Source organism: Taeniopygia guttata, chromosome 1, assembly GCF_048771995.1.
Source record: "Taeniopygia guttata chromosome 1, bTaeGut7.mat, whole genome shotgun sequence".
NCBI classification, from domain to species: domain Eukaryota; kingdom Metazoa; phylum Chordata; class Aves; order Passeriformes; family Estrildidae; genus Taeniopygia; species Taeniopygia guttata.
The window spans coordinates 108,205,844-108,232,045 of NC_133024.1; the positions used below are offsets into that span (position 1 = coordinate 108,205,844).

Consider the following 26,202-nt stretch of genomic DNA (forward strand, 5'->3'; position numbering starts at 1 on the left):
TAAACGCAGACGTATCAAAGAAAGAAAAAAGAACCAAAGAATCACAGACTATTCAAGCTTGAAGGGAGATCATCGCCTCCAACTCCGGGCCGTGCGCAGGACACCCTAAGATCCACCTCATGTGCCCCGAGCGCGTTGTCCCAACGCGCCCTGAGCTCTGCCAGGCTCGGGGCTGTGACCGCAGCCCTGGGGAGCCTGCAGGAGGAAGGAAAGGTCGGTTCAGCTTTTAGAAAGCGCCGGTGTCCCCGAGCGTGAGGGACGGAGCCGGGGCCGCCCGCGCTCCCACCGCGCTCCCCTCACGGCCCCAGCGCGGCGGGAGGCGGCCGCGCTGACGTCACCACCGTCACCGCCCTGACGTCACCGTCCGGGCCCCGGCGCGCGCCCGGCGGCGCGGGGCCACAATGGAGAGCGCGCGCGCGCCCAACCGACGCCGAGCAGGCCCCGCGCGCGCCCGCGCGCCGCTGGCCGTGCGCGTGTGTGCGCGCGCGCGCGCGCGCGCGTGTGTGTGTATCCCCCACAGCCTCGTCCTTCCCCTCACCGCCCCGCACACGGACACACGGGCAGCGCCGGCCGGGAGCGGCAGCCCCGGGCCCGGCACACGGGCAGCGCGTCACCGCCGCGCTCGGCTGGCCGAACCGCCGCCGCGCTGGGCCGGGTGCGGAAGGCGCTGCCGGCGCCGCCATCTTGCCCACGGGGCCCCGCCAGACGCGGCTGCGCCGCCGCCGCCGCCGCCGGGAGCGCGAGGAGCCGCCGCCGCTGCCGCCTCCTTCCGCGCTGCTTCCCCCTCACCGCCGAGCCCTGAGCTCCCGCCGCCCGGCCCGGCCCGGCCCCGCCACCCCCGCCCGGCCGAGCCCCGGGCGCGCGTCCGCCCACCCCCCCCGCGTGCGCCCGGTGCCCGGACGGGGCGGAGCGGAGCGCGCAGGCCCCGGCCCAGCCCCAGCCCGAGCCCAGGCAGGGCCGCCGCCACCGCCGCCGCCGGGCAGCAGCTGGTGACGCAGGAAAAACGCCCCAGAGAGAGAGAAGCGCTCAGGACCGGCACCCGGAGCGCGGGCAGCGGCTCCCGATTTGCCCTCTCGCTTCCCGCCGCAGCGCAGCCGAGTGGGAACCGGGGGAAGCGGAGCCGCCCCCTCAGAGCCGCGGCCTGGCATGAGACCGTGCCCCGCCGGCCGCCGGGCATGAGGCAGCGCCCAGGAGAGCTCCGGGCCGCCGCAGCAGCCGCCGCGGGACGAGGGGAAGCGGTGCGGGGGTGAGTGCAGAGCGGTGCCCGGGCGGGGCCGGGCAGCTGTTTGTGCTCCCCGGGGATGGGGCTCCGCGGGCCGGGGCGCGGCTGGGGGCGAGGACGGAGCTCCCCGGGACCCGCGGGGCGTGAGGCAGCGGCAGCGCCTCCCTCGGAGCCCCGGCGTGTCGGCCCCGCACCGCCGTGTTTTGGAGGGCGAGGGAAAATGGCTGACGGTTCCTCATCCCCGGCTGCCGGCGGGGGGGAGCACCCGGCGCCCTCGGAGGGCTCTGACCGCCTCTCCGCGGCCCCTCTGGCCGGACCCCCCCGGTGAGGAGGGCCCGGTGCGTCCCCGCAGCGCTGCACCGGCATCGCCTCCCCTGGTTCTCGCTTCCCTTCGCCCCGAACGCCATTACTGAGGTGGAGTGATTGGGGCCGCGTAGGCCCGGGCGACGCCTGGAAATCAGGCCCTGCCGAGGCGCTTTCCCGACGGTCTCAATGAAATCCGCCAGCAGCAGCTCGTTCACGCCCGCTGTAAACACTGTTAACACGTAGGCCACTCCTCTGGCCTCTGCTTCCAGCGCCCCGGCTTCCATGTACGAAAAACGTTCGTGGCTTTTTCATCTATTTCCTACAGTTCACCGCGCCGCTTCTCGTCGGAGTTGAGTCTTAGGACTCGTCTGTAGCGATTTATTTTAGGCAGGACAGTCCTCTTCCCTTGCCCTGCGTGAACGGCAGAGGTAGTTGCGTGTAGTTTGGCTGCAGATACTCACTGTTATTGTCCTCGAGAAAACGGGATTTCCCCAGTTGGATGGATTGTTGGGGTTCTTGTGTGTTAGTTACCGCTGCGTTAACGTGTGCCGTCCCACTTTGTGCAGCTTTGTATACAGTGGGAATAGCTTTTGAAAATTATTTATTTTGATCTTGAGTGATGATTTTTTTTTCTTGTAGAGGTATCCAGAAATGTTGGGGTAGTTTTTAAGATGTCATATTTAATTTTCTGCTTGCTCCCTCAGAAGTCCAGTTAGGTATTTTGAAGATTTGCAGTAGCTCGCAGCTGTACAGGAAAAAAAGAACCTTTCAGAAAAGAGTTGTTCTAATTAAATGTTCAAAGGACTCGCAGGCTCGCTGCAGACATATTGTGTCTGTCTCAGCTGTTTTCACGTTATCTGTACACCTCGGTTTATATTCACAGTTTTGCAGCTGTGTTCATATCACCGAAGGTTTGTATCAGCCCAAAGACCCTCTGAAGTCGCAGGCTCAAAGCCAGCACCAGGCCTGCTTTTGCTGACCTACTTGCAGAACTGGGGCCTGTATTTTTTTAAAAAGTTGTTGAACTGGGATACTGTTATAATGCATTCTTCGGTATACTTGTGGCAACACTTGCCATGACAGATCATGTAACCTGCGTTTTTCAGCAGCTTCTCAGAGGCCTGACAAATGGGTGGTAAAATTTATACATGTAGGAAGGGGCTGTTGATAGGTGTTTGGGGGGTTGCCCTGTATTGATTGTGGAATAGAAACAGTGTCCCTAGTAAGAGTTAGGGGTGACTGAAAGCTGTAGACAGCTAACTTTATTATTCATATTGTACTTGGGATTTTTTTTTTCATATTTTACTTGAGAAATTGTCAGGCCTCCCTGCCAAAAATGTTGCTGATAAAATTGCATGTTTATTTGAGCAAAACCCAAGTCATACATGAGGGAGTTGTTTTGTTTGGTGTTTTGTTTTGTTTTCTAAAACAATGCTTCTGATTCTTGGAGTTGAAGTAATGTTTATTCTTTGAATCAACAAACTACAGCAGCTGATACCAGGAATTTCAGGGAGGCATATAGGATATGTGTATTGATTATTCTGTTGCAATACACCGGACGACAGTGATGCTTAATGATAACTGTGTACAAAACCCAAAAACATAATCATAAAGCTGCAGTGGAAGAGACTCAAATTATCAGCGTGTTTATGAGGAGGGAGTTAACCAGAAAGAAATGTAAGATTGTATCATAGTAACTTTTCTCTCTCCAGGGGGTCTTGTGCTTTTGTGTAGTTTGTCTTCAGGGTGTTTGTTTTTAGCAGCTTCTGTCTTAATCTGCCTGGCTGTTGCTTCATGCCTTGCAGAATTTGCCTTTGTGGCAATTTCTCTGCCCGTGGAATTGACAGGAAGGCTGCATCTGGAGGTGGTAATCAATAAAGACAGTGGTAGCAAAACTGTTTTCCATCTCTGTGGAACACTATCACCCTTACATAAACATTTTATTTCCCACATTGTGGTGCCTTTATGCTCAGACCGGTGCAACTACTCTGTGTTCTAAAGGCACACTTTTAGGTTTATGCATTTTATTAATAAGCCGAAATTCATAGATGAGAGACTCAAAATAAACTAAAATAGTGATTAATGTCTATTTTGCAGAATTAAATAGACTTCTGAGAAAATAAAGGTACCTGTAATACCTTTGTTCCAAGACATCTTATATTTGAAATTAAAATTAGTTTAGGACCTTCCAGTATGAATACAGCCTTGGGTAAGAGTGGATAGGAATTCATTTATTTATTAGTTTGAACAATTTATTTTTAAATGGCTTTGAAGTTCTGTTTGTGTCAGGTGTGTATTTAAAATAGATTAAATTCCATGGAAAGTACTTCTGCCCTTCCTGCTCTGGTTTAGACAAGTTCATAACTTATTTCAGATATTTGAATGGAAACTACTTTTGTGTTAGGCAGTACTCTGAGTGTAGAGATATATCTGTGCATGTGTGTATAAATATGTTATATATATGTATATAGCATATTTATATATATAAATATGTTATACACACATATGTGTGTATGTATTTACTCACTTTTTAAAAAAAAATACTGTTTTATCTTTTCTAAGAGATCAAAAATAGGTATATTTTGAAAAGATCCAGATGAAGATAGCCTCATTTGTGAAGTAAATTAATCAAAGGTGTCCCTTTCTGTATTTAACTTAAAGTAGGATTTTATTTTTTAAAAAGACAATCCAAACCCTGCAAAACCCTTGAAACTATAGTACTTTAATTCTTTCTCTTGTAATCACAAGAGCCTTGCTTATCCAGCATTTGCAGAGACCGGTGTGAAGATGTAAGAAACTTTGCTGGATTTTGTGTTAATTTGAAAACTTGTAAATGTGAAGGCTTTTGTGTGCTGTAGGCAGTTGATTGCTGGTTGTGAGCATTAATAGTAATCTGTATGTGGATTCTCCTGTGCAGGTATCCTAAGTTTTTCTTAGTGGATGTGTCTTCAACCTCTGTGTAGCTTAAATAAACAAACCCCAGTTTTATTGTCCATACCATCTCTGTTTAAAATCAGAATTCTAAGTTTAAAGCTGTGCTTCAGGGTATGTTTTGGGAACACAGCTTGGTAGTGTCTGTCTTTCTTTGTAGTCCTTGTCTTTTGCAAAGCTGGCAGCACTGTGTGCCACTCCTGTAGGTTTGTCTCATATCACACATGTTATCTGTGATCTGTAAATACACAACATTACCTTTATTTTTAACATAACTGAGCGTTGTTCTGATATTCCAGAGCAGAGTCCAAGAAAGTCTTCTATTAGCACATACTTGCATACAATGAGACTTTAATTTTTCTATCTGGGTAGTTTGAGCTACTTCAGCTTCTGTGTTAGAAAAACACAGTTATTTTTTTCCATGTATTAAATCTATTTTTTTGTTATCTTACTAATGTAGGAACATCTGAAAATTCTCACACTCTTGTTATGAGGGCCATAATTTATTATGAGTTCCCTTTTTAGAACAGTTATGCTGTATTGGCTGGTTGTCTTTTGTTTAAGGCTAGAACATGACTTGAGAATATGGGTAGCAGAGGTTTCCTCTGCACTTGGGGATCTAGATATTTGGTTTAGAGTCTTCAGTAGATAGGGCAGAAAACTGTTCTGTCATTACTTTGCACCCTCAAGATGAAAACTGCTGCCTTTCTGATATATTACAGTGCACACCTGTTGGCATTGAGCATGTTCTGTAGATCTGGGTTGGTAAAATAATTTAAAATGGGGTGTTGGTAACATTACAGGAGAGCTGTTAATAACTGTCCTCACTGTAGAGGATAGGAGGAAAGTAAATAAGGTCTTAAAGTAGCCAATTGTGACTTAGTATTAAATATTTTTGCTTCTCTTTCGGTTTTTGGTGGTTGTTTTTTTTTCTTCTTGAGGGAGCTTGACAGCACAACCAGTTTCTTCAGCATTTTCTGTTGTGAATTTTCTAGTATTTGCTTTGTTTTATAAGAAACCATTAGTTATTCATCTTATGTGAGAGTTGAATTCAGTTTGCTTCTTATGAAGGCTTTTTGGTTGTGAGTTGCTAACATGTTTTCAAATAAAAATTATAATGCTTGAAATTAAAACCACTGGGATATAGGCATGTTCCCAAGCTTGCTTTTTAGAAGAACATTGTTGATATATGATTTTCTTAAAGGTTTAGTTACTCCTACTATGAGAATGATTACTTGCTTTTGGTTGACTTTGTGTCAGTACAGTTCTGAAAGAGGTCCATGGGATGTAGATTTAAGATACAGGTGTATTTTGAACGCTGGTATTATCAACTCTTTTTCGTGAAGTCAGATTGAAGATGCTTTGGAAGTAATGGGTAACTATCAGGAATGTTACTGTGGGAAGCTTTTATTTGTAGCATCCTTGATCTGCTTACGAAAACCACTGTGTAACCCTGTTTAGTGACTTAGTTTTCCTTACACATGTAACTGCTAACAGAAAAATGTGATTTTCTTGCATTTAGATCTTTGCATGGACATTTCAGCAAATCCTGCTGTTTGGTAGTTAGCATTTAGCTGTGGATTTACTCAGAAGAGGGGAATTCCACATTGCATCATTCCTTAGAGATGTGCTTTTTTTTCCAAATTCCGTTTTTCAGCTAGGATTCAAGACTGTGTGGAAGGCAAGACATCCTTATAGCATGAGTTTCCTCATATCCTCTCTATTACAAATTGCAAAAGACTTCTTTTTTAACAGAAGTGTTCAAATGAACAAAGTGTTTCATTACTTCAAAGTAATGAAAAGTATGTGGAGCAAATTTCAGGGCTGTCTTTTCATTAAGCTTTCATGTAAAATACCCAAAACTCAAGTAATAGAAAATTGTCCCTAGAAGAGCCTTTAAGACAAGTAGCACATTTTTGTAACAGTCGAATGGCACATGGAATGGCAGAAAAATGCACGTTCCAAATTCCATAGGGTTCAGTCCTTAAATAATTTAACTGTTGCTTAACCTTTTCTCAGCTTCAGCAGGACTGAGTGTGGGAAGAGGAAAAGGTTTGGTTTGTCTTAGCTGTAGCAACATGAAATGGTGAAAGAAGGAAAAAAGGATTGTTTTGAACTGTGTTCAGTAAGAAAAATCAGTAGTGATGTGTGTCAGCTATGATCTCTGTTACCAGAGAGGCTTTTTTGGTTGGTGGAGGGTGTCCTTGCTGCCACTGTGCTGTGGGACAGTGGGGACAGGCCTGTGTTGGTTGTGGGTGGAACTTCAGTTTTCTTGTCCAGAAATAAATTTGACAGTGGAGTGAAGAAAAGTCTCATTTTAAATATAAGATAGGAATTAACATTGTAGTCAAAACATAGTGACATTTTGATAAATGAGCCTTGAGTTGTGTATAGTTTGTTCTTCTGTTGTTTTAGCAAAAAGTACTTCAGTGTATTTTTTACTATATATCAACAGGAAAGTTCATGAGTTTGACAGTTAAATGAGAAAGATGTTTAACTTAATTTATAAGTAAATATGTTGATGTAATGCTGAAATTTTGATAAACCAAAACATTAAACTATAGTTTAAACTATATTTTTGACTTTGTGGATTTCTGATTTAGAAATAGAATACTAATTGTTTGATAATTTCTGATGTTTTCTTTTAATGTGTTTTCCTGAATCCTTTAGCTGTGAGGATTTCCTTTTTTGTAATCTTAAAGTGTGACATAAATCCTCTGGAGGTTGAAGATTTAAGTCAAGTGGCTGGTTCTGCAGTTTCAGGTTCCAGTTTTGCACAGCTCTCCATGTGTGTTGACCTGTCTTTCAGTGACAGTGTTTTATTAGGCACAGTGGGACCTTAAAATCCCAGGTGCTTTTCCTTGAATACTTTTACTGGTGTGTGTGTATACAGACACGTGTGCAGACACTGATATAATGGGACTTTTTCTAGGATTATGTACTGACTTTTTTTCTTAGGTGAGGTGGTAATGTCAGATTTCTAAAGTGCTTTACACTTCTCTTGCTGTACCAGGATGTCTTTGTGATAGTTTTGGTAATTAGGCAGGAACACAGCCTGAAAATTCTTACAGTCTGTGTTCTTGTAGCAGTTCAGCCAGGTTGCTGTGGTTGACAGTTTGTCACATGTCTAGTGAAGATGCAGCTGAAAACATGAATTCCCTTTGTGCCGTTTGGGCAGCTTTTTTTTTTTTTTTTTTTTTTTCCCTTTCGTTTTTTTTTTCGTTGGTTTTTTTTTGTTGTTGTTGTTGTTGTTTTGAATGGATGCAGCACCAATTGGTTGAGTGATGTTCAGTGAGGTGATCAGTGAGTTCAGTGCTAGTGAAACCTTGCTGTAAGCTAATGTGTAATGAAAAAGGCCCAGTCAGTCCCAGCCTCTGGTTAGCAGGTGTATGGCTGGAATTTTCCACTTATCTGCACCATTCTGAGATTTTTGACTAGATGAAGGAGGGTTTGGTAATTCATGCTGTCGTGAATGTTCCTTTTATTTTATATCACTTTCCTGATAATGGTATGAATATTTAGGACCGGTAGAACTCAGGATATGTTGCCTGGAGGCAGCTGGAGGAGGATAGTGGTTAGTTTAGTTTCATTGTTGGCAGGTGAGAGCCATTATAAGAGTTTAATTTGGAGGTTCCACTGCACTGTGTTGGTTGATCCTTAGATGGTACTTCAGAAGATCATCTTTTTCTGAAGATGTAGTTGTACTGATACTCAATGCACTGTTTACAAATATCACCCTGAAGGCTGAGGTGTTGTGCAGGTTATGGACTCATGTAGGCCAGCAGGGAGTAACTCAACAGTTGAGAGCAGAGGATCAAACTCCTGCTTTGTGCTCTCAAGTGTGTGCTTACACTGTGCTACACCTGAAATACACTTGGAGGATTTGGCAGTGTTGATGAGTCACTGCAGTTCTTTGTGGGTGAGAAAATACAATAAATAAGCAGTAGTTCATGCTTAAAATGAAGACTAACCCTGTAGTTCTACTTTCAGTTAGTCTAACAGCAAAATTTACTTTAAATGTGAGTTTATCATTGTATGTCACTTAAGTTCTAAATTGCAGTTATCCACTAGAATTCTTTATTCCATATATTTGACATAATCAGTTTCTCTAGTGTGTTTCATCAAATAAAGTTCTTGTCTCAGAACTTCCTTCCAGAAATGAAGTGGGGGGGAGAAGCCTGAGCAACCATGTTGACATTTAAACAGTTCAGTTGCAATGATTTTTCCTGTGAATTGTGAAGAAGTTCCTTTGGGGATGCATTTCTGTAGGTATAAAAAAACTTTGCTTCTTACATAGCCTGCTGAAGTGTTTGTTTTCTCTTAAGCTATTTTCATTATTTTTGTGATGAATTTCTCTTAATAAGAAAATATTGTTAAAATCTTTGTAGTTTGCTCCTACTTGCCAATTTGGTCAGGTGTTAGTAATCTGCTTTGAAGGAGAGTTGGTTGTCTTGTCTCCACTGAATAGCTGATGTTCTGTTTCCCCAGAATTGGTGGTGCTAGGGGTATACTTTGGAGACACTTTCTAGCTGTGAATAAGAAAGTGTCTGTGTTACAGACAACAGCTTGTCACAGGGTGCACATAATCAGCTGAGTTTTTTCTTTGCCTTGCTGCATTTGAGTATATGAGGTTGATGTTTGAGGTGCCTTGTTCTTGCACAGATTCTTGATAAATGGAAGTGAAAAGTTTGTTTTCTTCATATTACTTCATCAGGACATGGGGTTTGTATTTCAGAGTGGATTTCTCAACAGAACTAAAAGCTTATTTTTAAAAATGTGTCCATTATTCATTTTTTAGTCAAATTGTCAGATGGCTTAATGAAGTTACTTTAAAATTGTGTGTGGTGAAAAACAAATGATGCAAAGAACCTTGGGGAAAAATTATGAATCACGGTCTATATAAGCATTTGTAATAATTTAAGAACCATTTAGGGGGATAGTAAATGGATCCTGTGATCCAACCTGGCCTTGAACACTTCCAACAATGTGACATCCACAATGCTGGGCAACCTGTTGGAGTGCTTCACCACCTTCACAGTAAAGATTTTGCTCCTTGCCCCTCATCTAAACCTACCCTCTTCCAGCCTAAAACCATTCCCCCTTGTCCTGTCTCTACATGCCCTTGTCAGAAAGTCCCTCTGCAGCTTTTTTTGAAGCCCCCTTTATGTACTGGAAAGTGCTTTAATGTCTCCCCAGAGCCTTGTCTTCTCCAGGCTGAGCAGCCCCAGCTCTCTCAGCCTGTCTTTATGGCAGAGTTGCTCTGGCCCTCTGGTCCTTTTCCTGATCTCCTCTGGATCTGCTCCAGCAGGTCCATATCTTCCTTGTGCTGGGGACCCCAGGGCTGCACACAGCACTGAGGATGGGATGTCACCAGAGCAGAGTAGGGAACAGAATCCCCTCCTTTGTCCTGCTGCCCACCCAGCTTTGAATGCAGCCCAGGACACGTTTGGCTTTCTGGGCTGTGAGTGCACTGGGTTATGCTGTGCTTCCTGTACCCCAGGACTCCCAAGTCCCTCTCCTCAAAGCTGCTCTCATTCCATCCTTTACCTGGCCTGTGCTTGTGTTTGGGATTGCTCTGACCCACATGTAGGAGCTTGCACTTGGTCCTGAACTTCGGGTTCCTGTTAGTTTATATAAACGTGGGAAATGGGGAAATAGGAGAATGAAGCATGTCATTAAACTGGCGTTTCCCTCCCCTCCACACCCCTTACTTAGGAGCTTTTCCTCCCATTGGATCCTTGACTCATTCAGTGAGATGGAGTTGGACTGTCATGCAGTATTTTATCTGTAGAATTCTTTCTGTAAATGCATGTGTGACATCAGTCTAAATACTGAGTAGAATTATTTCTCTGTTAATAAGCTTGATAGGTTCTTTAGGATTTTTCCATTCTTATCCTGTTTGTTACCCAAACATTAATCTAAAAGCTTCTGTTGTCTTTATGTTATTGATGAAGAACTGAGACACAGAGGCTGTGAACTACAGACCTAGCTCTTGTCATAGCTTTTCAGTGGATTTTTGTTAGATATTACACAGTTTTGTTGGCTTAAGTTTCTGTTGTGCCTCCTCACTCTTTCTCAGCTTTCTCTTTCTCTCAATACCAAGAAGAATGAGAGGAGGACAAAAAGGTGAATCTGAAAAAGGCTGGTGTGTTCTCCAACAATGTGTGTGAACAAGACACAGAATTAGCTTTGGGGAGTTCTATATAGCTGCCTTATAGACCAGAGATTTTCCTTTTATTTCTAAAGTTCTTTTTCTTTCCTTATTAAGCATCACTAAACTTCTGTGACAAATAAGATACAGACAATTTTTCTTCCTGGTGCCTCAGTTGATTACTGTTTACCCAGGGGACATAGTTCAATGGAAATGAAATTACAGTGGAAACCAGATTACTCTGAAAATTCCAATTAGGTAGGAGAAAAATGACAAATTCAGCCTTTGACAAATACAGAGAGCATGTTGTATCTATCTCATGCAAAATGAAAACCTGTGAAAAAGTCCTAACATGTTGACTGTCACAGTGGATGTAGCTGCTGTACTCAGCTACTCATGCTCTGTCATCTCTAGTTCCATTTTGGTTTTTACTTGAGTTTCCAGGTAATGTTTGAATTGTAGTTTTGCTTACAGTTTCCTAGCTGTGTTTTCCTTTTTTTTTTTCTTGTCATCAGAAGTAAAATTTTTGCCACCTTCTGTGTTTTACAACTTCTATGTTACCTGCTGTGGCTTCATCATTAAGTTGTCTGCTTGTAGTGAAATTATTCAAAGTATTACTGCCAAATAATTTTCCTGACTCATTGCAATCTGCTGAGTATTCCACTGGCTTTATCATAATTTTCAGGACAGTTTGTTGCCTTCACCTTCTCAGACATCTTGTACTTGGCATTATTTGCTGTGGCTGCTTAATATTTCTTTTATGACTGAACTTGTGCTGTTGCTGGACTGACATTCTTGGCACTTACCACCTGCTAAACAGCTTTGTCTGTGTGCATTTTCCTTTGATATCCATTATGCTTGGGAAGAATTTTGTTCTTTATGACTTTTCTGTGTTGTAAAGGCTCATTTGTGCTGTAATGTGCATGAACCTTGATTATATATATATAACTTTTTATATATAATTGCATATATTATAATTATATATGATATATATATATATTATATCATATTATATATGTAACTATATATATATTAGTTAAATAAGTGCTAATTCTCATTGTCTGTATTCCGTTTCCTTCCCTTTCCCTTCTCTTCTAGGGTGTAATTTCATGAGAGATTTGCAGTGATGCTTGAAAGAGTTGGTTCCCGTTTCTCCTGCATTGTTAGTGTTCATATGGCATTTGATGTGGCTGAAAGCTAAAATTATTTTATTCCTATCCTCCAGTTACCTTTCAGCCAGCTTGGCTTCTTGATCTGGCTGGTGATGTGGTGGTGATGCAAGGGCTAATCCATAGTGGTGAAAAGGTGGTTAGGATGGAAGCCAGCAGGATTGCCCTCCTTCCCTTCTAGTCACAGTGGAGACTTCCCTGATTTCAAATGGACTGAGAGGATTTACACTGGGCAAAGGCTTGTCCACATGCAGAAATACAATGAGACTTATTTTCTAAAATTTACCAGGATATAATACTTGTACTGGGGGATGAGATTGCTGTTGCACACTGAGATTCCAGCAGTAGAAGTGAATATATCCACGCACATGCTGTGGTAGCAAAACCACCTTAAGCTGTGTCACTCACTGTGGTGCTGGTTTAAGCACTGTTCCTGAGAAGAACAGGTCCAATGTTCCTCTTATCTCTCCTGGCCTGGTGGTAGGCTCAGCTCAGAAGTGGGATCTTTGTAGGCTGTTTTGTGACTGCAGGGAGGGCTCATTAGCAAAGGGGTTTATGGGATTGGCAGTTTATGGGGTTATTTCAGTGCAGGGAGAGCAGCAGCAGTGTGCGTTGTGGATTTTTTTACTTTGTGTGTGGTGGGTTGTGGTTTTTTTGAATGACTTTTTGGTTTTCAGATATCTGAAACAGAATTCTTAAACCCATCCTCAGATCTTAGGATGTGATAATAGTTTGATTATTTTCTCCTGCATTTCTCAGTAAAGATGGTTAAGACATGCTTTTCAAAAGGCTTTATGGATATAGGAATACTGTGTTTCTGGGACTGTGGAGGGGAGTGAACATAGTGGAAATAATTATCTTATTTCCAACCCTGCTTTGTTCTTAGTGTACTTTCTAGGGGCTTCTTGTTCCTTTCCAGCCTCCTCTGCTATGTATCTTTTTGCATTTATATCAAACTACTGCCTTTTGTGTTGGCAGAAGGAACATGAAGACAGAAGACAAAACTGCTGTTCTGTTGCCACTTCTTACTTCCCTATAGAGAGGCCAAGTTTTTTGAGGGGAGTCGTTACACAAGTTCTCTGGAGCGGGTAGATAGTTTTCAGGGATTTCTGGAGCATTCGGTCTGCCTGGGAAGATGGGCTTGCATGAGTTTGGTTGGAATGGAGCACTGTTTAAGGCAGACAATATTAAAAGACATGAGCTATCATCTTGTAACACCTCTAGGGAGCTTGTGCAAGCTTGATTTTTCAGGCTAAGTATCTTCTGACTGAAATGGTTGTAAGGCAGCAGAAAATGTCAAAATGTTTACTTGCAGTTTTCTGGCATGGAGCAGTATAAAAACCGCAGGCTGAGTAGGCAGTTGGTACGTTGAAATTAGTTGGAAGTTTGGCTAAGTTGGTTAAATAGTTGTGAAGAAGCTTATTGAAACATGAATTTTAATGCTGGTGTCACTTTCTTGTGTATTAGGGATATTTGAATTACACTTGACAATGATGATGGTAGAGTTTGGGTACTTGTGCTTAGTTTGTGCTGATTAAACATTACGTGAAAAGCAGAGTTTAAAAAAAAGTTAAGTTAAAGCTAGTACAGGAACAGGAAGGCTTAGATATATGAATTTAAAGCATTTAAGAATATATAGGCATTTCACAAAGTTGTTTTTGTCATGATTCAAGAACGTAATCTGCTTCCGGCTTAATACCTGTGTTAGGTGCTGTATCACACTTCAATTATTTACAATTAGCCAAGCAGTAAGTTGTGTTGATTTTATACACTGTGTGAAAATTTCCATAATGTGTTGATAATGTCACAGAATATTAGATGTAAAGACTACTACTAATTAATTGATTTTCTTTAGTACAGTGTTTAACATAGTTTAGAGAAGCCATTAAGTTCCATAGGGAACATGAAGGGAGCCAGAAGGGCTGAGCCTGATTTTTGCAGGCCAGTTTTGAACTCCACTTTTCTACCAGAATCTTTACAGTCCAATTGCAGTGCTGGCATTGGGTGCTGCACAGCACAGTGACACATCAGGAGCTGTGCATAAGCAGAGTTTAAGAAACGGTGCACAACTAACATGTAAAAATAGTGTTGTAGCAATATGCCTAATTTACTGGCTGAATGACTTCGGCCAACATTTCAAATATTTATAGTCCTGAGTTTTGCAAAGCCTTAAGTGCAGTATATATACTATAAGGCTATGTTTTAAAGCTGCAAGTGGGACAAATCTGCAAGATGCCATTATCCTTCCCTTCAGATGCTTGAGAAAGCATGAAAGTAGCAAAAGTCATTCAGCACTTACCATTTGCCTCGTAAAATGCATTAATTTAATCAGAAATTACAGAATTTGCAATGTGTTTATGTATCTCAGGAAGAAACCAAGCCTAGGGACAGCACTGAACATGAGTGAAGATTTGGATCTCGGTATGGTTTAGCACTGCCCTCCAAGCATGGAATTTTGAAGAGTTATTTTGTTTTTTACTCTGTTCCTTAGGAAGAATTTGAGTTGTCAACAGTATTAAATGGCTCTAATACCTCAAAGGAAGTGTTTTGATTTTAGCTTTTCTAATTAACTTTTTTAGATTTTTGTCTGCAGTTAGTATTATCTGTAATCCTGAGACAGTTGGACTAGATGATCATTGGAGGTCCCATGCAGATGAACAAAAGAATTCTATTCTTAAGTATTGTTGTGATAGAAGGAGGAAATAGATACCTCATGATTTTAGCTTCATCAGTCCTGCCTACAAAATTGTGCTTTAAAAAAAAATCTGAGCTTTCTTTGTAAGCCCTGCAGCAAAAGAAGACTACAACATCCAAGGAAGTTTCAGAGGTTTATCTTCTATTTATCCTCTGCTAGAGCTAGGATACAAAAGTTCTTAACAATTACGAAGGGTTTGTGCCCCACTCATAAAAAGAAGTGAGATATTCTGTGGATGTCTTTTGGAATTTACAGGACCCATATTCTTCTCTAGGTAACAGTAGGACCTGGTTTACAGAGACATTACAGAATCTAATGCAACCTAAAATAACAGCAAAACTTTCCTGCATAAATTGCAGAGCTGAAGTACTTTCAGTGGTTTCACCACTACCCTCACAATATTTGATACAAACCCCAATGTTTTAGCAAGGTCCAAGCATTTGATGATGAAAGGAGAAAGGACCCTTGAGCACTGCCAGAGTTGGGCATCCACAATCTCCATTGGCAGCGTGTTCCATTGTCTCACCATCCTCAAATTGAAAAATTTCTTCCTCATACTTCACCTAAATTTTCCCCCTTTCAGTTTGTGCCCATTACTCCTTTTCCTGTCACTGCCATTCCTTGATGAAGAGTTGCTCTCTAGTTTCCCTGTATACTCTCTTCAGATATTGGAAGGTTGCTGTGCGTCTCCACTGAACCTTTTCTTCTCCAGGCTGACCAACCCCACTTTCTCAGCCTGTCTATGTTAGGGAGGTGCTCCACTGCTCTTACCAACTTTGTGGCCTCCTCTGGACTTGCTCCAACAGTTCCATGTCCTTATGCTGGGGACACCAGGACTGTACATAGCACTCCCAGGTGGGTTATCACCAGAGCAGAGTAGAGGAGGAGAATCAAAACATGTTAGAGATTACCTGTATTTCTGTTGTTTCTGCATTGTAACACACTTGTCTGATTAAATTTACAGAAAAAAAAATAGAGTTAAAAAAATGAACCTTTACTCTGTGAAACCAGAATTATCAACATGATTTTAACAAACAGGAACACATTCCTAGCCAAACCCTTCACCTAGCAATTCACAATTTCATACTGTTAATATATTACCAATTACATAGATAAAACTGTAAAATTACTAATAAATATTGCACATGGTACCCAAATGAACAGGGTGACAAACAGTTAGAACACATCACAGAGTAATGTGAGTTATCTGGTAAGCTTGGCACAATAAAATGTGCACTAGAAGAGCCAAGTGTCAGGTCATTTACCTAGAAAAGAGCACCTACAGAAAACTTCATGTATATGGGTGAACATGACAAAAAGCACAGTTATTTTACAAAAGCAACTGTCTGTGAACACCACAATTGTATGTTTGTAGCAAGAATGAATCTTTGCACTGTTTTTTAATAGAAACATAATTTTGGTCACAGAGCTGATAAGAAACTTATGAATTACAGCCTTTTACATCTAGGGAAAAAATAAGTAGCCAAGAAGTTCTCCCTCCACACCAATTTGCTGCCCCAGTGAGTGGGATGAATCAAATATTTGAGCCCATTACAGAACTTGAGAGACCATCCATTGCTGAGGTACCCTGGCTGTTCTGGGGTTTGCAACTATTTATCTACTCCCTTCAGTTAGGGAATAAAGATGTCCTTTTAAGATTGCTGTTTCTATTCTCTTTGACTTTTGGGTTTATCAGAGAAGAAAAAGAACTGAGAAGTCAGCAGACAAGCACTACACAAACTGTACTTTTAACTGGCACTTTCCTTTCAGAAAAATCAGAATCACACACACAAAATCAGGAAGAGCAGGAGAATCTACGTTTTCCTCCAGCTTTTGAGAAGAGGTACAGCATTTCCTCCACATGGTGTGTTATCTCCTCCTTGGTTCTGAAGGCCCAAATTATAAATACAGTAAGGCATTATTTGGAGCTAGGAGCTTTTAAGCTGTGGACTTCAAGAACAGAACCAATACATCTAAAATGTGTGTTTTGTAGGTCTTTTAGCTTGTACTGCAAGAAAACATTTTCTGCTTGAATTAGCACATAGAGCTGAGAAAAGCTGATACCACTACCACCTGTATAGATACTATCAATTAAAAGTAGTGTACGTACAGAGAAACCATCTTTAAACATAACTCCTAAAGCACGAATGATAGAGTAACATATTCAGTAGAAGTGTTCTTTGTGCAAGTGAAAAGGGAGGATGCCAAATGCATTCCCAGAACACTGGGATCATTTTGTGCTCAAGTGCATTGGATGATGAACTTTGTTCCATGGCTTGCAGAGGTGTAGCTGTCACATCCATTTATGAATTGAATTAATCCAGGACCAAACTATGGATTTAACAATCAGAAGTAAGGGACCAAGAACATTTTATCAGTCTTCAGTGCAAACTTTAGACATACTATTTTCTTGAAGTGGTGACAGATGTAATGATACAATAACAATTACTCCACAGATGACAGATAACCAACTGTGAATGTATTCCTTGTCCTTGCCTGAACTGTTTTAGGGCTGCCTGAAAAGGACTGGGTTTGCAGTTGGACCTGAAGTATCAGCTCAATCCTAACTGGCTCTATTGCCAAGAACATGTTTTTTGGGTTGCAGAAGGACAGCTTCATGCATAAATAAACCATAGCATAATTGTAAAAAAATATAACAGTGTGAATTGAGTCTGTCTGGAAGAAATTATATTCTGAAGTTCTTTGATATTTTTTGTTGTTTTAGTTTTGAAGGTATTTCCTGTTGTAGCTCGTTCTATTAATACAAGGTAAAAGGAAGTCTTACCTACTTCTTTGCACGTTCATTGGGAATTCAAGAAAAGAGCTTTGTAGTAAGTGAAAGTCATGGTTCAAAACATTTAAGCATTTTAAGATAGATTTTTGCATTTACTAGATAGAAGTAATTTAGTAAGTTTGCTTTTCTTAGGTTCCAGTCTGTGCATTTACTAGTGCTTTTTATATTTACTGGATTCTGTTCTTGAAAAGTCTGAGTGTTTTACTGTCACAAATACAATTTCCATCTCCCATCATAAAACCCCATATTATTTAGCTACTTACCAGTGCCTTGAATGCAGTTTCTTCATTGCTGGGAAATGTTTAGACCAGTAGTTTAAGTAATAGAATTTTAGGGGCTGTACATTTATGTCCCTCTTCCTTCTGTCACTGAGATACACTGAATATCCTTGAGGATGTATTTTGATACCAGTTGAACCAGTGTAACTCCCAGTGAAAGCTCCTGAGAGAGAAGGAATGGTTGTACACGAGGAGAGGCCCAGCCTTGCTCAGCACTTTGTCTGTGACAGCAGCCTGGGATGTGCACCTGTGGAAAAGCATGACTGGAGGCCCACAGCTCCCTGAGGGGAACTCTGTCAATTGTCTTAACATGTGGTGGGTTTTTGTGTACGGTATTGACTGGCTGCTGTATATTTGGATTCATCTCTGTTTACTGACGCGTGAGCTAAGCACTTCTTCAGAACAGGAGCTGAAGCTTTTTTCCATCTGGTAGCCAGAACTAAGTGTGTGATCTGAAGGCCTGTCCTTTCAATACATTATTTTTGAAAAAACATCATGTGGTGTAAGTAACCAGGGGTGCACTGTCTGACTGTTACGTCCCAAGAATTACTGTGAGGTGCATGTCTTTTGGAGGATTCTTGCTGCTGCTCTCCAGTTCCCTTTCAGGGCCTGGCCTTCAGCAATTACTGCTTTGAAGCAGGACAGTCCTTTGATGTAAGGGGTTTATTTTTTTATTTAAGTCTTTTAGGAAGCTGCTTCACGTGGCAGCACCTCCACTGAAGACACACTGACATGCTTAGGGCTGTTCAGCCTGGAGAAGGCTCTGGGGAGACCATAGACCCCTCGTAGTATAGAGAGGGGGTTTACAGAAAAGGCATGTAGTGACAGGACAGGGATAATGGCTTTAAACTGAGAGTAAGTTTAGAGTAGACGTTAGGAAGAAATTCTTTCCTGTAGTGAAGCACTAGTGCAGGTTGCCCAGAGAAGTTGGGGATACCCCATCCCTGAAAGTCTTCAAGTCCAGGTTGGATCAAAGGTCTGGTCTAGTGGAAGGTGTCCTGTCCATGGCAGGGGGTGGATGATCACTGCAGTCCCTTCCAACACAAACCATTCTGTGATGCTATGAAACAAGTTAATATGTTTTGAGCATATTGGCTTTGTTGCCTTGATGTGCAGAGCCCAGTCCTTGGCTTGAATACAGTTTGCTTTGATTAGAATTTCTTGGGCTTCAAGTTTGGAAGTTCTCTTTCTATGCTCTTAATGCTTGCTTAAACTCGTGTATGTGCTGTATGTAGGAGCATCTTGTACAAGGTGAAGTTGGATACTGTTAAGTAAATGTTTCTTAGCTGAACTTAGTCCAAACACCAGGTTTTGAAATGAAAAAGAAAAGAAAGCTCCTCAAAGAGCTGAAGTATATTTCAGGGCAATTCCCCTTTATTTTGTTATCTGAATTGGAGGGCAAATAGAATTGTATGTTTACATGCATGTTCTCAATGTTCCAGAAGCTTATGCTGCCAAATGACTTAATTTAAGGTGTATTATGTGGAACAGTCACAAAAAAGGTTACTTGAAGTAATCTATTTTTAGTGGAAATAGTTTTAGTTTGTAACTATTACAGTTACTCAAATTCTGTCTTGTACTATATGTTTAAGACATTTATTGCTTTGAACTAATGTTGGAATCTGATGCAGTTGATTATATCTTATATACAGTCACTTCTTTAGGTGGAGAAGGAATTGGAAGGGGTTTTTTTGGTAATATATGCTATTTGAGAACATTTTCTGATTGCTGCTTATCAGTTGGTGTTTTTAATGTTAATAGTTAGATACTTCTTGGTCTACTGCATAGTAGCTTAATGACAGGTTTTGCATTAATCATTGAATGCATTTCACTTTCACTGCATGTCAGTGTTAATGAGTGAAATGCTGCGACCTCCAGTTCTCTATTCTGATTATGTAAATAATTTCCTCCTTCCTGAAAGATACAAGGCACGGGGAGGAAAGAAAATGGAAAATGTGTGGGGGTGTCTGTATGTTGTAACTACTGAATTAGGTTAGTGTTACAGATTTGGGGGCGGTGTTTCTAGTTGAAAAGTCATTCTGGTTGAAATAAAGGAATAGGGTAGAAGTCTAGAATTTTTAAACTAGAATCACATCATAATCCTTGTGATGAGTCAGTATTTATTAAGGTTTTAAGAAGGCAGTTCCTAGGATCCTTTATGAAACAAATCAGTGATACCTTTCAACCCCAAATGTGTATTGCTGCTGTTAAGCCTTTTTGCAGTACACATCACACTTGTGATGAAGCACATCCATGAGCTCCCGTTTCATGGGAACACCATCTGTAAATAAATTGCTCTATGGTTGTTAGAAAACTCTGTTATTACATGTTAAGCAACTCTTACTCTGGTATTCATTGTTACCACATGACAAAGTAGATTTTATGACATATGTCCTCACTTGTATATAACCAGAATATTTTAGTTGAAGGAAAAATAGGTCTGTCCCCCTAGATAGGGGTTAGGTAATGCTTATGAATAATAAAATGTATTTTGTATTTTTATTTGCCTCTGTCATCTGGCACCTTGAACTTGCTTTTTTCTGAGACTCTGTATTTTAAGTAGCTACTTCAGGGAAAAGAACTATATGTAGTGGGGGTATTTCAGTTACTTTTGAAGAGGAGACTTTGAGAAACTCAAATGAAGGCCCTTCTAGAAGTCAGCTGTATTAGAAAGATGTGTTTGTTCCTTTATCGTTGTATGATAAGATGCCACCCTTTGTGTTATCCTGTAACAGAGTATTGTGTACATATTTGCTTCTTACCTACCACTTATCCAGGAACCATCTGATATATTTCCCCCTGGCTTTTGAAAAGGTGCTTTATTTCTCCCCAAAACAAAATTAACCTATTCTGCTGTGTAGGCATGAGATTGCAGACAGGGGAAGCTGAGGTGGCGTTCAGGTGTGCAGCTGTACTGGATGGTGAGTCTGGAAGAAGAGGCCCCTCCTGGAGGATAGTGCTGTCCTTGGTGTCTGCTGTGTGGGCAGCAGGGGCTCTCTTGGAGCTCCTGGGTGGTGCCTTCTGAATGGGGACCATATGAGCCAAGAAATCTATATTTGTCTTTTTCTGGGACTACTGAAATTCCAAGTAGTCAGCTGGAGCAAAAACTGGCTTTCACTTACGGTTAAGACCTTATGACTTAGGATCAGGATGACAAAAGAAGATGGGAAAAACATGTCAAATAGGAATTTTCTCAGTTGGCCTCAAAAGCAAGTGTCAGTGGGATCCATTTGACTCACTCTTCATAGCCTGATAAACTGCTTGATTAGTAGTGGGAGGAGTGAGTTTGTCACTTAACAGGGTTCTGTCGCCGTCTTGACCCTGTGTTAACACATCCATTCAGCGCTTTGGGTAAAGGTGGTAGTTTTTTTTTAATGTAGCTTGTGCCTCTGGTATAGGGCAACCCTGGATGTGTGGGCAGACTGGGGAATGAGATACTGGAAGACATTGCTGCAGAGAGGGACCTGGGAGTCCTGGTCAATGGAGAGCTGAATGTGGGTCAGCAATGCCCTGGCAGCCAGGAGGGACATCTGTGTCCTGAGGGGCATCAGGCACAGCATGGCCAGCCAGGCAAGGGAGGAGATTGTCTCCTGCTCTGTGGTGGCCTTGCCCTAAGCTGGTGCACAACAATGTGTGAAAGATGCTACCTTCTTAGAGAATATCCAAAGGAGGGCCACAGTCATGGTGTGAAGGGCCTCGAGGAGCAGCTGAGGGCCCTTGGTCTGTTCAGCCTGGGGAGACTGAGGGGAAGTTACAGCTGTAGTTACAGCTTCCTCATAGGGGCAGGCACTGATCTCTGCTGTGGGGTGATGGTGACACATCCTGAGGGAATGGCCTCAAATTGTGTCAGGGGAGATTTAGGTTGGATATTAGGGAAAGGTTCTTTCCCCAGAAGGTGGCTGAGCACTGGAACCGGCTCCCTAGGGCACTAGTCACAGCACCAGCCTGGCAGAGCTCAGGAAACATTTGGTGAATATTTTTGGGCACATGGTGTGTGGTGGACTCCTGGGGATGGTTCTGTGCTGGGCCAGGAGTTGGACTGGATGATCCTTGTGGGGCCTTTCCAACTTGGCATATTCTGTTGATTCTAGGATAGTGTGCTGAAGCCAAAATCAGAAATAGTAGAAATGAGATGTGTGTAAAAACTAACTTATTCATCAGAATTGAGCTGGATACAGGCAGTTTGGATTGTTCTATTGGGCTGTCTGTACACTTATATATACATACATGTCACTGCATCAATTTACATTTGTTTATAAATTATCAAATTAATTATAAACAGGTATAAAGGCAATTCTTGAGCTGAGCCAAACTGCCTTGGTGCATTGTATCTCTAAAAAATTGAATTGAATAGTCTGAATTAAAGAAGTGATGGGAATTCAAAGTTTCATGCTTTATTGGTTCTAGAGAGGTTAAAGCAGTGGTGTGTTCTCTGTGGGCATGCAGTTTGATGTTTTCTGTGAAAGATAAATGGTAAATGAATGGCTGAAAACACGACTGGTGAACCAGTGCCTTCTAACATTGTTTAAATTGCGTGAATTGGATTATGATTGCATTTTTGAAAGTATGTTTGTATATTTTGTAATTAAAAGGAAAATACCTGAACAAGGATATCCCTGCAACACACATCTGACTACAGGAAGTACTCAGGTGATTTATTGGAGATGGAATGTTTTTAGTTAACTGCAGCATAGCTTGACATTACTATTATCTGTTTTGAGGACATCACACAAATTTGGAGGGAGAAGTTATGAACTCACTTAAGAAGTTGGCCTTGTCCAATGCATATGACTAAGACAAGTGAAATTCTGTGGAAGCCCTGAAATACACTTTCCTGGGAATATAATTTAAGCAATATGCATGGAGAATCATGATTAGACTCCTTAGCAAACAATCCCTAAATAAGAGGAAGAAAAAAATAGATGAGTCGTTCATGTAAGTGTTTTGTGTTTACTAGCATCTACAAAATTCATAATATTTTTTCTTAGATTTTTTTTAATTCTATGAATTTGCAAGATTTTGAGTAAATTAGTTATTTGAGTAGTAGCTTTCTTGTATCTTCTGGTTAAGTTGTGCTGCTTGCCTTGAGCAGAATGGAATTTACAAGAATATTTTGCCCACATCCTTCAGCTGAGCACAGAAGCAAAATCTGAGGATAAGTTCACACTAATGTCAGTCAGTCTGACAGGAGAGCTGCAGTTTGTCCTGGTTCCCTGGCTGGCATTAGGGTGTGTACTCTCTGGCCTTGCAGTGCACCACTTCAGATAATTGAAGAAACTGAAAAATAATCAGTCTTTGTACATTCGGTGGGGTTTTGTTGTTGTTTCCTTTAGTACTCTGAACTTCATGATATTCAGCCCAAAGCATTAGAATAGGGAAGAGATGAAATCAAGCAGCTTGCCCTTGGCATCAGCTGTTTTGGAACTGCAGCTGCTGGTGGACACTTCTGCCTGCAGTTTAAGCCATCCTGGACCAGGATTGTGCTGAAATGAGCTGTTTTACCATTTTCATGCTTCTTTGCTACCTTGCTCCTTGTGCCAGCACTAGTTTTTGATGTGGCTGTTCTGTGACCCAGCCCTGTTAAGGAAGAAAGGTGGTGATTAAATAAGGTTTATTGTGGTGGTGGTTGGCTTAGGGCTGTGGAAGAGTGCAGTGTGAGTTGGCAGCAGTTTGATTTCACTGGTTTATGTGAATACCTCCAAACCTCCATCAGGTAGTGCAGAACTGACTGCATTGGACTGCAGTAGACTGCAGTGTGTGTGTGTGTGTATATATATATATGTGGCAGGAAACTTACTCTTGCTTGTATTTTCTGCTTAGTGATCTCTATAAACATCACTAGAAAACAATTAAATACTCAGGAGGGCATTTTTTAAAAAGCGCATATTAAATACCAAATACATTAATTTCAAAAATCAGTTTCTTCCTAAAGAAAGTTTTGAATTGGAAATGTATTTGTTCTGGACTTAGTAGTCTTACTTAGCCTTATGAATATGAGTTATGAAAGCTAGAGATGGATAACAGTTGAGTGCTTTGAAACAGTACAATTTTATTCAAAAGTGAACATTATTCTAGTGATATTATTAAAGACCTCTGAGTTTGTTGGTGCTGTTAATATTGGAGACTGGGCAGAGTAGTTAGAGTGTATTCAGTAAATTTTTATTACATTTGCAATGCCTTGCAAATTCACACAATATATGAAAAGATTTTAAAGTGTCTTGGAGAAAGGTAACAGCGTTGAAACTTAACTTGAGATGAGACATCATAATAAAACACTTGGGAATATGCATAGTGTTACAACAGAAATTTCACTCCAGTTGTTAACTTGAGGTTTTGGTGATTGGATCAGGAACTCAGCACTGCCAAATTCATCTTCCTGGAAGCTCATACTTTGTATCACCTTACTTGGCTTCTTTAACTTCTTGGGAACTGTTTTGTTGTATGTGGTGCTTGGAAGTGTGAGTTGCTCTAAGAAATTACATGTCAGCTTCCGTGGTTATACAATGCCTGGTGGTACAGAGTGGAATTGCTGTTATAACTTAGTGCGGCTCTTTTTGTCTTTATGTAACACAGTGAAGTTGAAACACAATGAATATGGAACTGTTGGTGTACCATTCCAAGTTTAACAAATCTGAGGTCACAATTTTCTTCATATAATCTGCTTTGTTGGGATGTGATGGGCTTCATAGTGGGGCTGAAAGGCCATTGGACCCAGGCTTTCATAGGCACATGCTGGATAAAGGGAATACAGGTCAAATTCCCATGGTGAATACTGATGTGCTAAGAGGAGTTTGGCTGCAGGGTCTCTATTAGTCTCAGCTGAGGTAGAATTAGTCTCTTAACTCCCTCTGACATGTGCAGTTAGTGTCAGGAGGAGAGTATTGCAAAGATTACAAATTTGGCTTTTTAGGCTCTTAACCAGGTAATTTCTGCATAGACCTTGAGCAGCACTGTGAATTCAGATGGAGAATCTACTGTAGGAATTCAGGCACAAAAAGAGTCAGAGCAAAGAGCTACACACATTTACTCTGAACACAGAGTAAACAGATACACATTTGGAATGTGTGTCAGTTTCTCAATGGTATAAAGGCAATTGTAAGTGTAATTTTTACTTGGAACATTAAAATAATATTAAATATTTCAAATGTGACTTTATCAGTTGTATTCAATAAAAAGAAAGAATAAGTCTAAAATAGAAGATTGTCTATAGCAGTGTATTTTTTTCTGTAATGTTCTTTTCCAGGTGTGGATTGAGTTTCCATGCATATGTTAATACAGGATGTTGTCTTTTTTTCCCCCTCCAGGTTATGCAATGGTCTCTGCAAGATGGCATGTTCTTGAGTTGGAGCTTTTTAAGGCAAGCATATGCTGGTACTTCAACTTTACTAAGTGGACTATAATTTCTTCTCTCACATCAACTACATAAGCAGACAAAATTGCAAAGATCTGCCCTGTGTCGAGTATGACAGCCACGACTCGTGGCTCTCCAGTAGGAGGGAATGATAGCCAGGGTCAGGCTCCTGATGGACAGTCCCAGCCTCCCCTCCAGCAGAATCAGGTATGGTATTGACAATCAATTCATATAAAAATAAAGGAATTTGTTCTTTAGAAATAGTGTTCCTGAATTATTTGAATTTGTGTACTTCTGGAGATATCTAGTTAAGTTAGACATTTTTGTGTGCGTATTTGGAAGTACAACAATATTTTGAAGGATGGAGACAGTGGTATTGGTAAATATGGTTAGAGAGTATGGCATTACAAAAAATACTCCCTTTTCAGGCAGTGGCATAATTCTTTCAAGCATACCTGTTCTGTTGTGAAGCCTGTCTGTTTTGCATAAGAAGCCTTCTTGGATTAATACCGGGAGCTTCCTCAGAACCACATTGTAGAACCTGCCACAGATTGGTAAAGCCACACTACATCTATGAGTTCGGTTTCTGCTCAGTTTTGCAAAAGCACTTTCTGAATAAAGCAGCTTACTCAGGTATCAGCCCTTCCAGAGCAGCTGCATCCAGGTCTCTGTTCATTGTACTTGACTTCCTGAGCTTCTCATGTTCCTTGCTTTCAAAAGAAAAGCAAAAGCTTTCATATATTACATCACAGTGTAATGATTCTTTTTAGTTGGGGAAAAAAATACCAGAGAAGATGCATTATCACCATTTAAGAGAAGAGCCACACTTTGTTACTTAATTCAGTATGAAGATGGTATTTCTTTAATACCATAAGGTTTAGTGATTGCTCCTTCTTGAGACTGAATTGTACTTTGATATGTGTGGTGGGCTGGTCCTGAACTGCCAAGGAAATCTCCACTGTCGCTGACTCCTGCCTCAGTGGGACGGGGAAGAGAATTGAAACGAAAAAGTGAGAAACTGTTTGGGCTGAGATAAATGCAGTTTCATAAATGAAAGGGGTAGGGGGAAACAAGTGATGCAAGTGCCATCACTCACTACCAGCTGATGATGCCCAACCAGTCCCCAAGCAACAGCTGCCTTGGGAAAAGAACCCCTTTGTTTTATTGCCAAGTGTGATGCTCTGTGGCATCGAGTGTCTTTTGGGTCATTTCAGGTCAGCTCTCCCGGCTGTGTCCCCTCCCAGTGTCTTGCCCTGCTAACTGCTGGGGGCATAATGAGAGTCACAGGATGGGTAAGATTCGAAG

The 26,202-nt window shown here is 41.5% G+C and overlaps 2 protein-coding genes across 3 annotated transcripts in view; both read left to right on the forward strand.

The window, feature by feature from the left end:
- Positions 1-277: 277 nt before the first annotated feature.
- On the forward strand, positions 278-24,982 carry LOC140684999 (uncharacterized). The gene is made up of 2 exons (XM_072935108.1): positions 278-1,246; positions 24,851-24,982. Exons 1-2 carry the CDS (start codon positions 402-404, stop codon positions 24,885-24,887), a joined length of 882 nt encoding a protein of 293 aa, XP_072791209.1. The 5' UTR covers positions 278-401; the 3' UTR covers positions 24,888-24,982.
- The window catches only part of USP9X (ubiquitin specific peptidase 9 X-linked), a 70,509-nt gene continuing 69,181 nt past the window's right edge, over positions 24,875-26,202 (forward strand). For both annotated transcript variants that reach the window (XM_030282797.4, XM_030282807.4), the window contains exon 1: positions 24,875-25,104. In XM_030282797.4, coding sequence (XP_030138657.1) covers positions 25,009-25,104 — 96 coding nt within the window. In that variant the 5' untranslated portion in view covers positions 24,875-25,008. The remainder of the gene's footprint in view (positions 25,105-26,202) is intronic.

What these genes read in the sequence shown, in the direction of transcription:
- LOC140684999 (XM_072935108.1), top strand. Translation starts at nt 402, where the DNA reads ATGGAGAGCGCGCGCGCGCCCAACCGACGCCGAGCAGGCCCCGCGCGC. An exon ending in CGAGGGGAAGCGGTGCGGGG is followed by an intron (nt 1,247 to 24,850) that starts GTGAGTGCAGAG and finishes TTCCCCCTCCAG; the next exon opens with GTTATGCAATGGTCTCTGCA.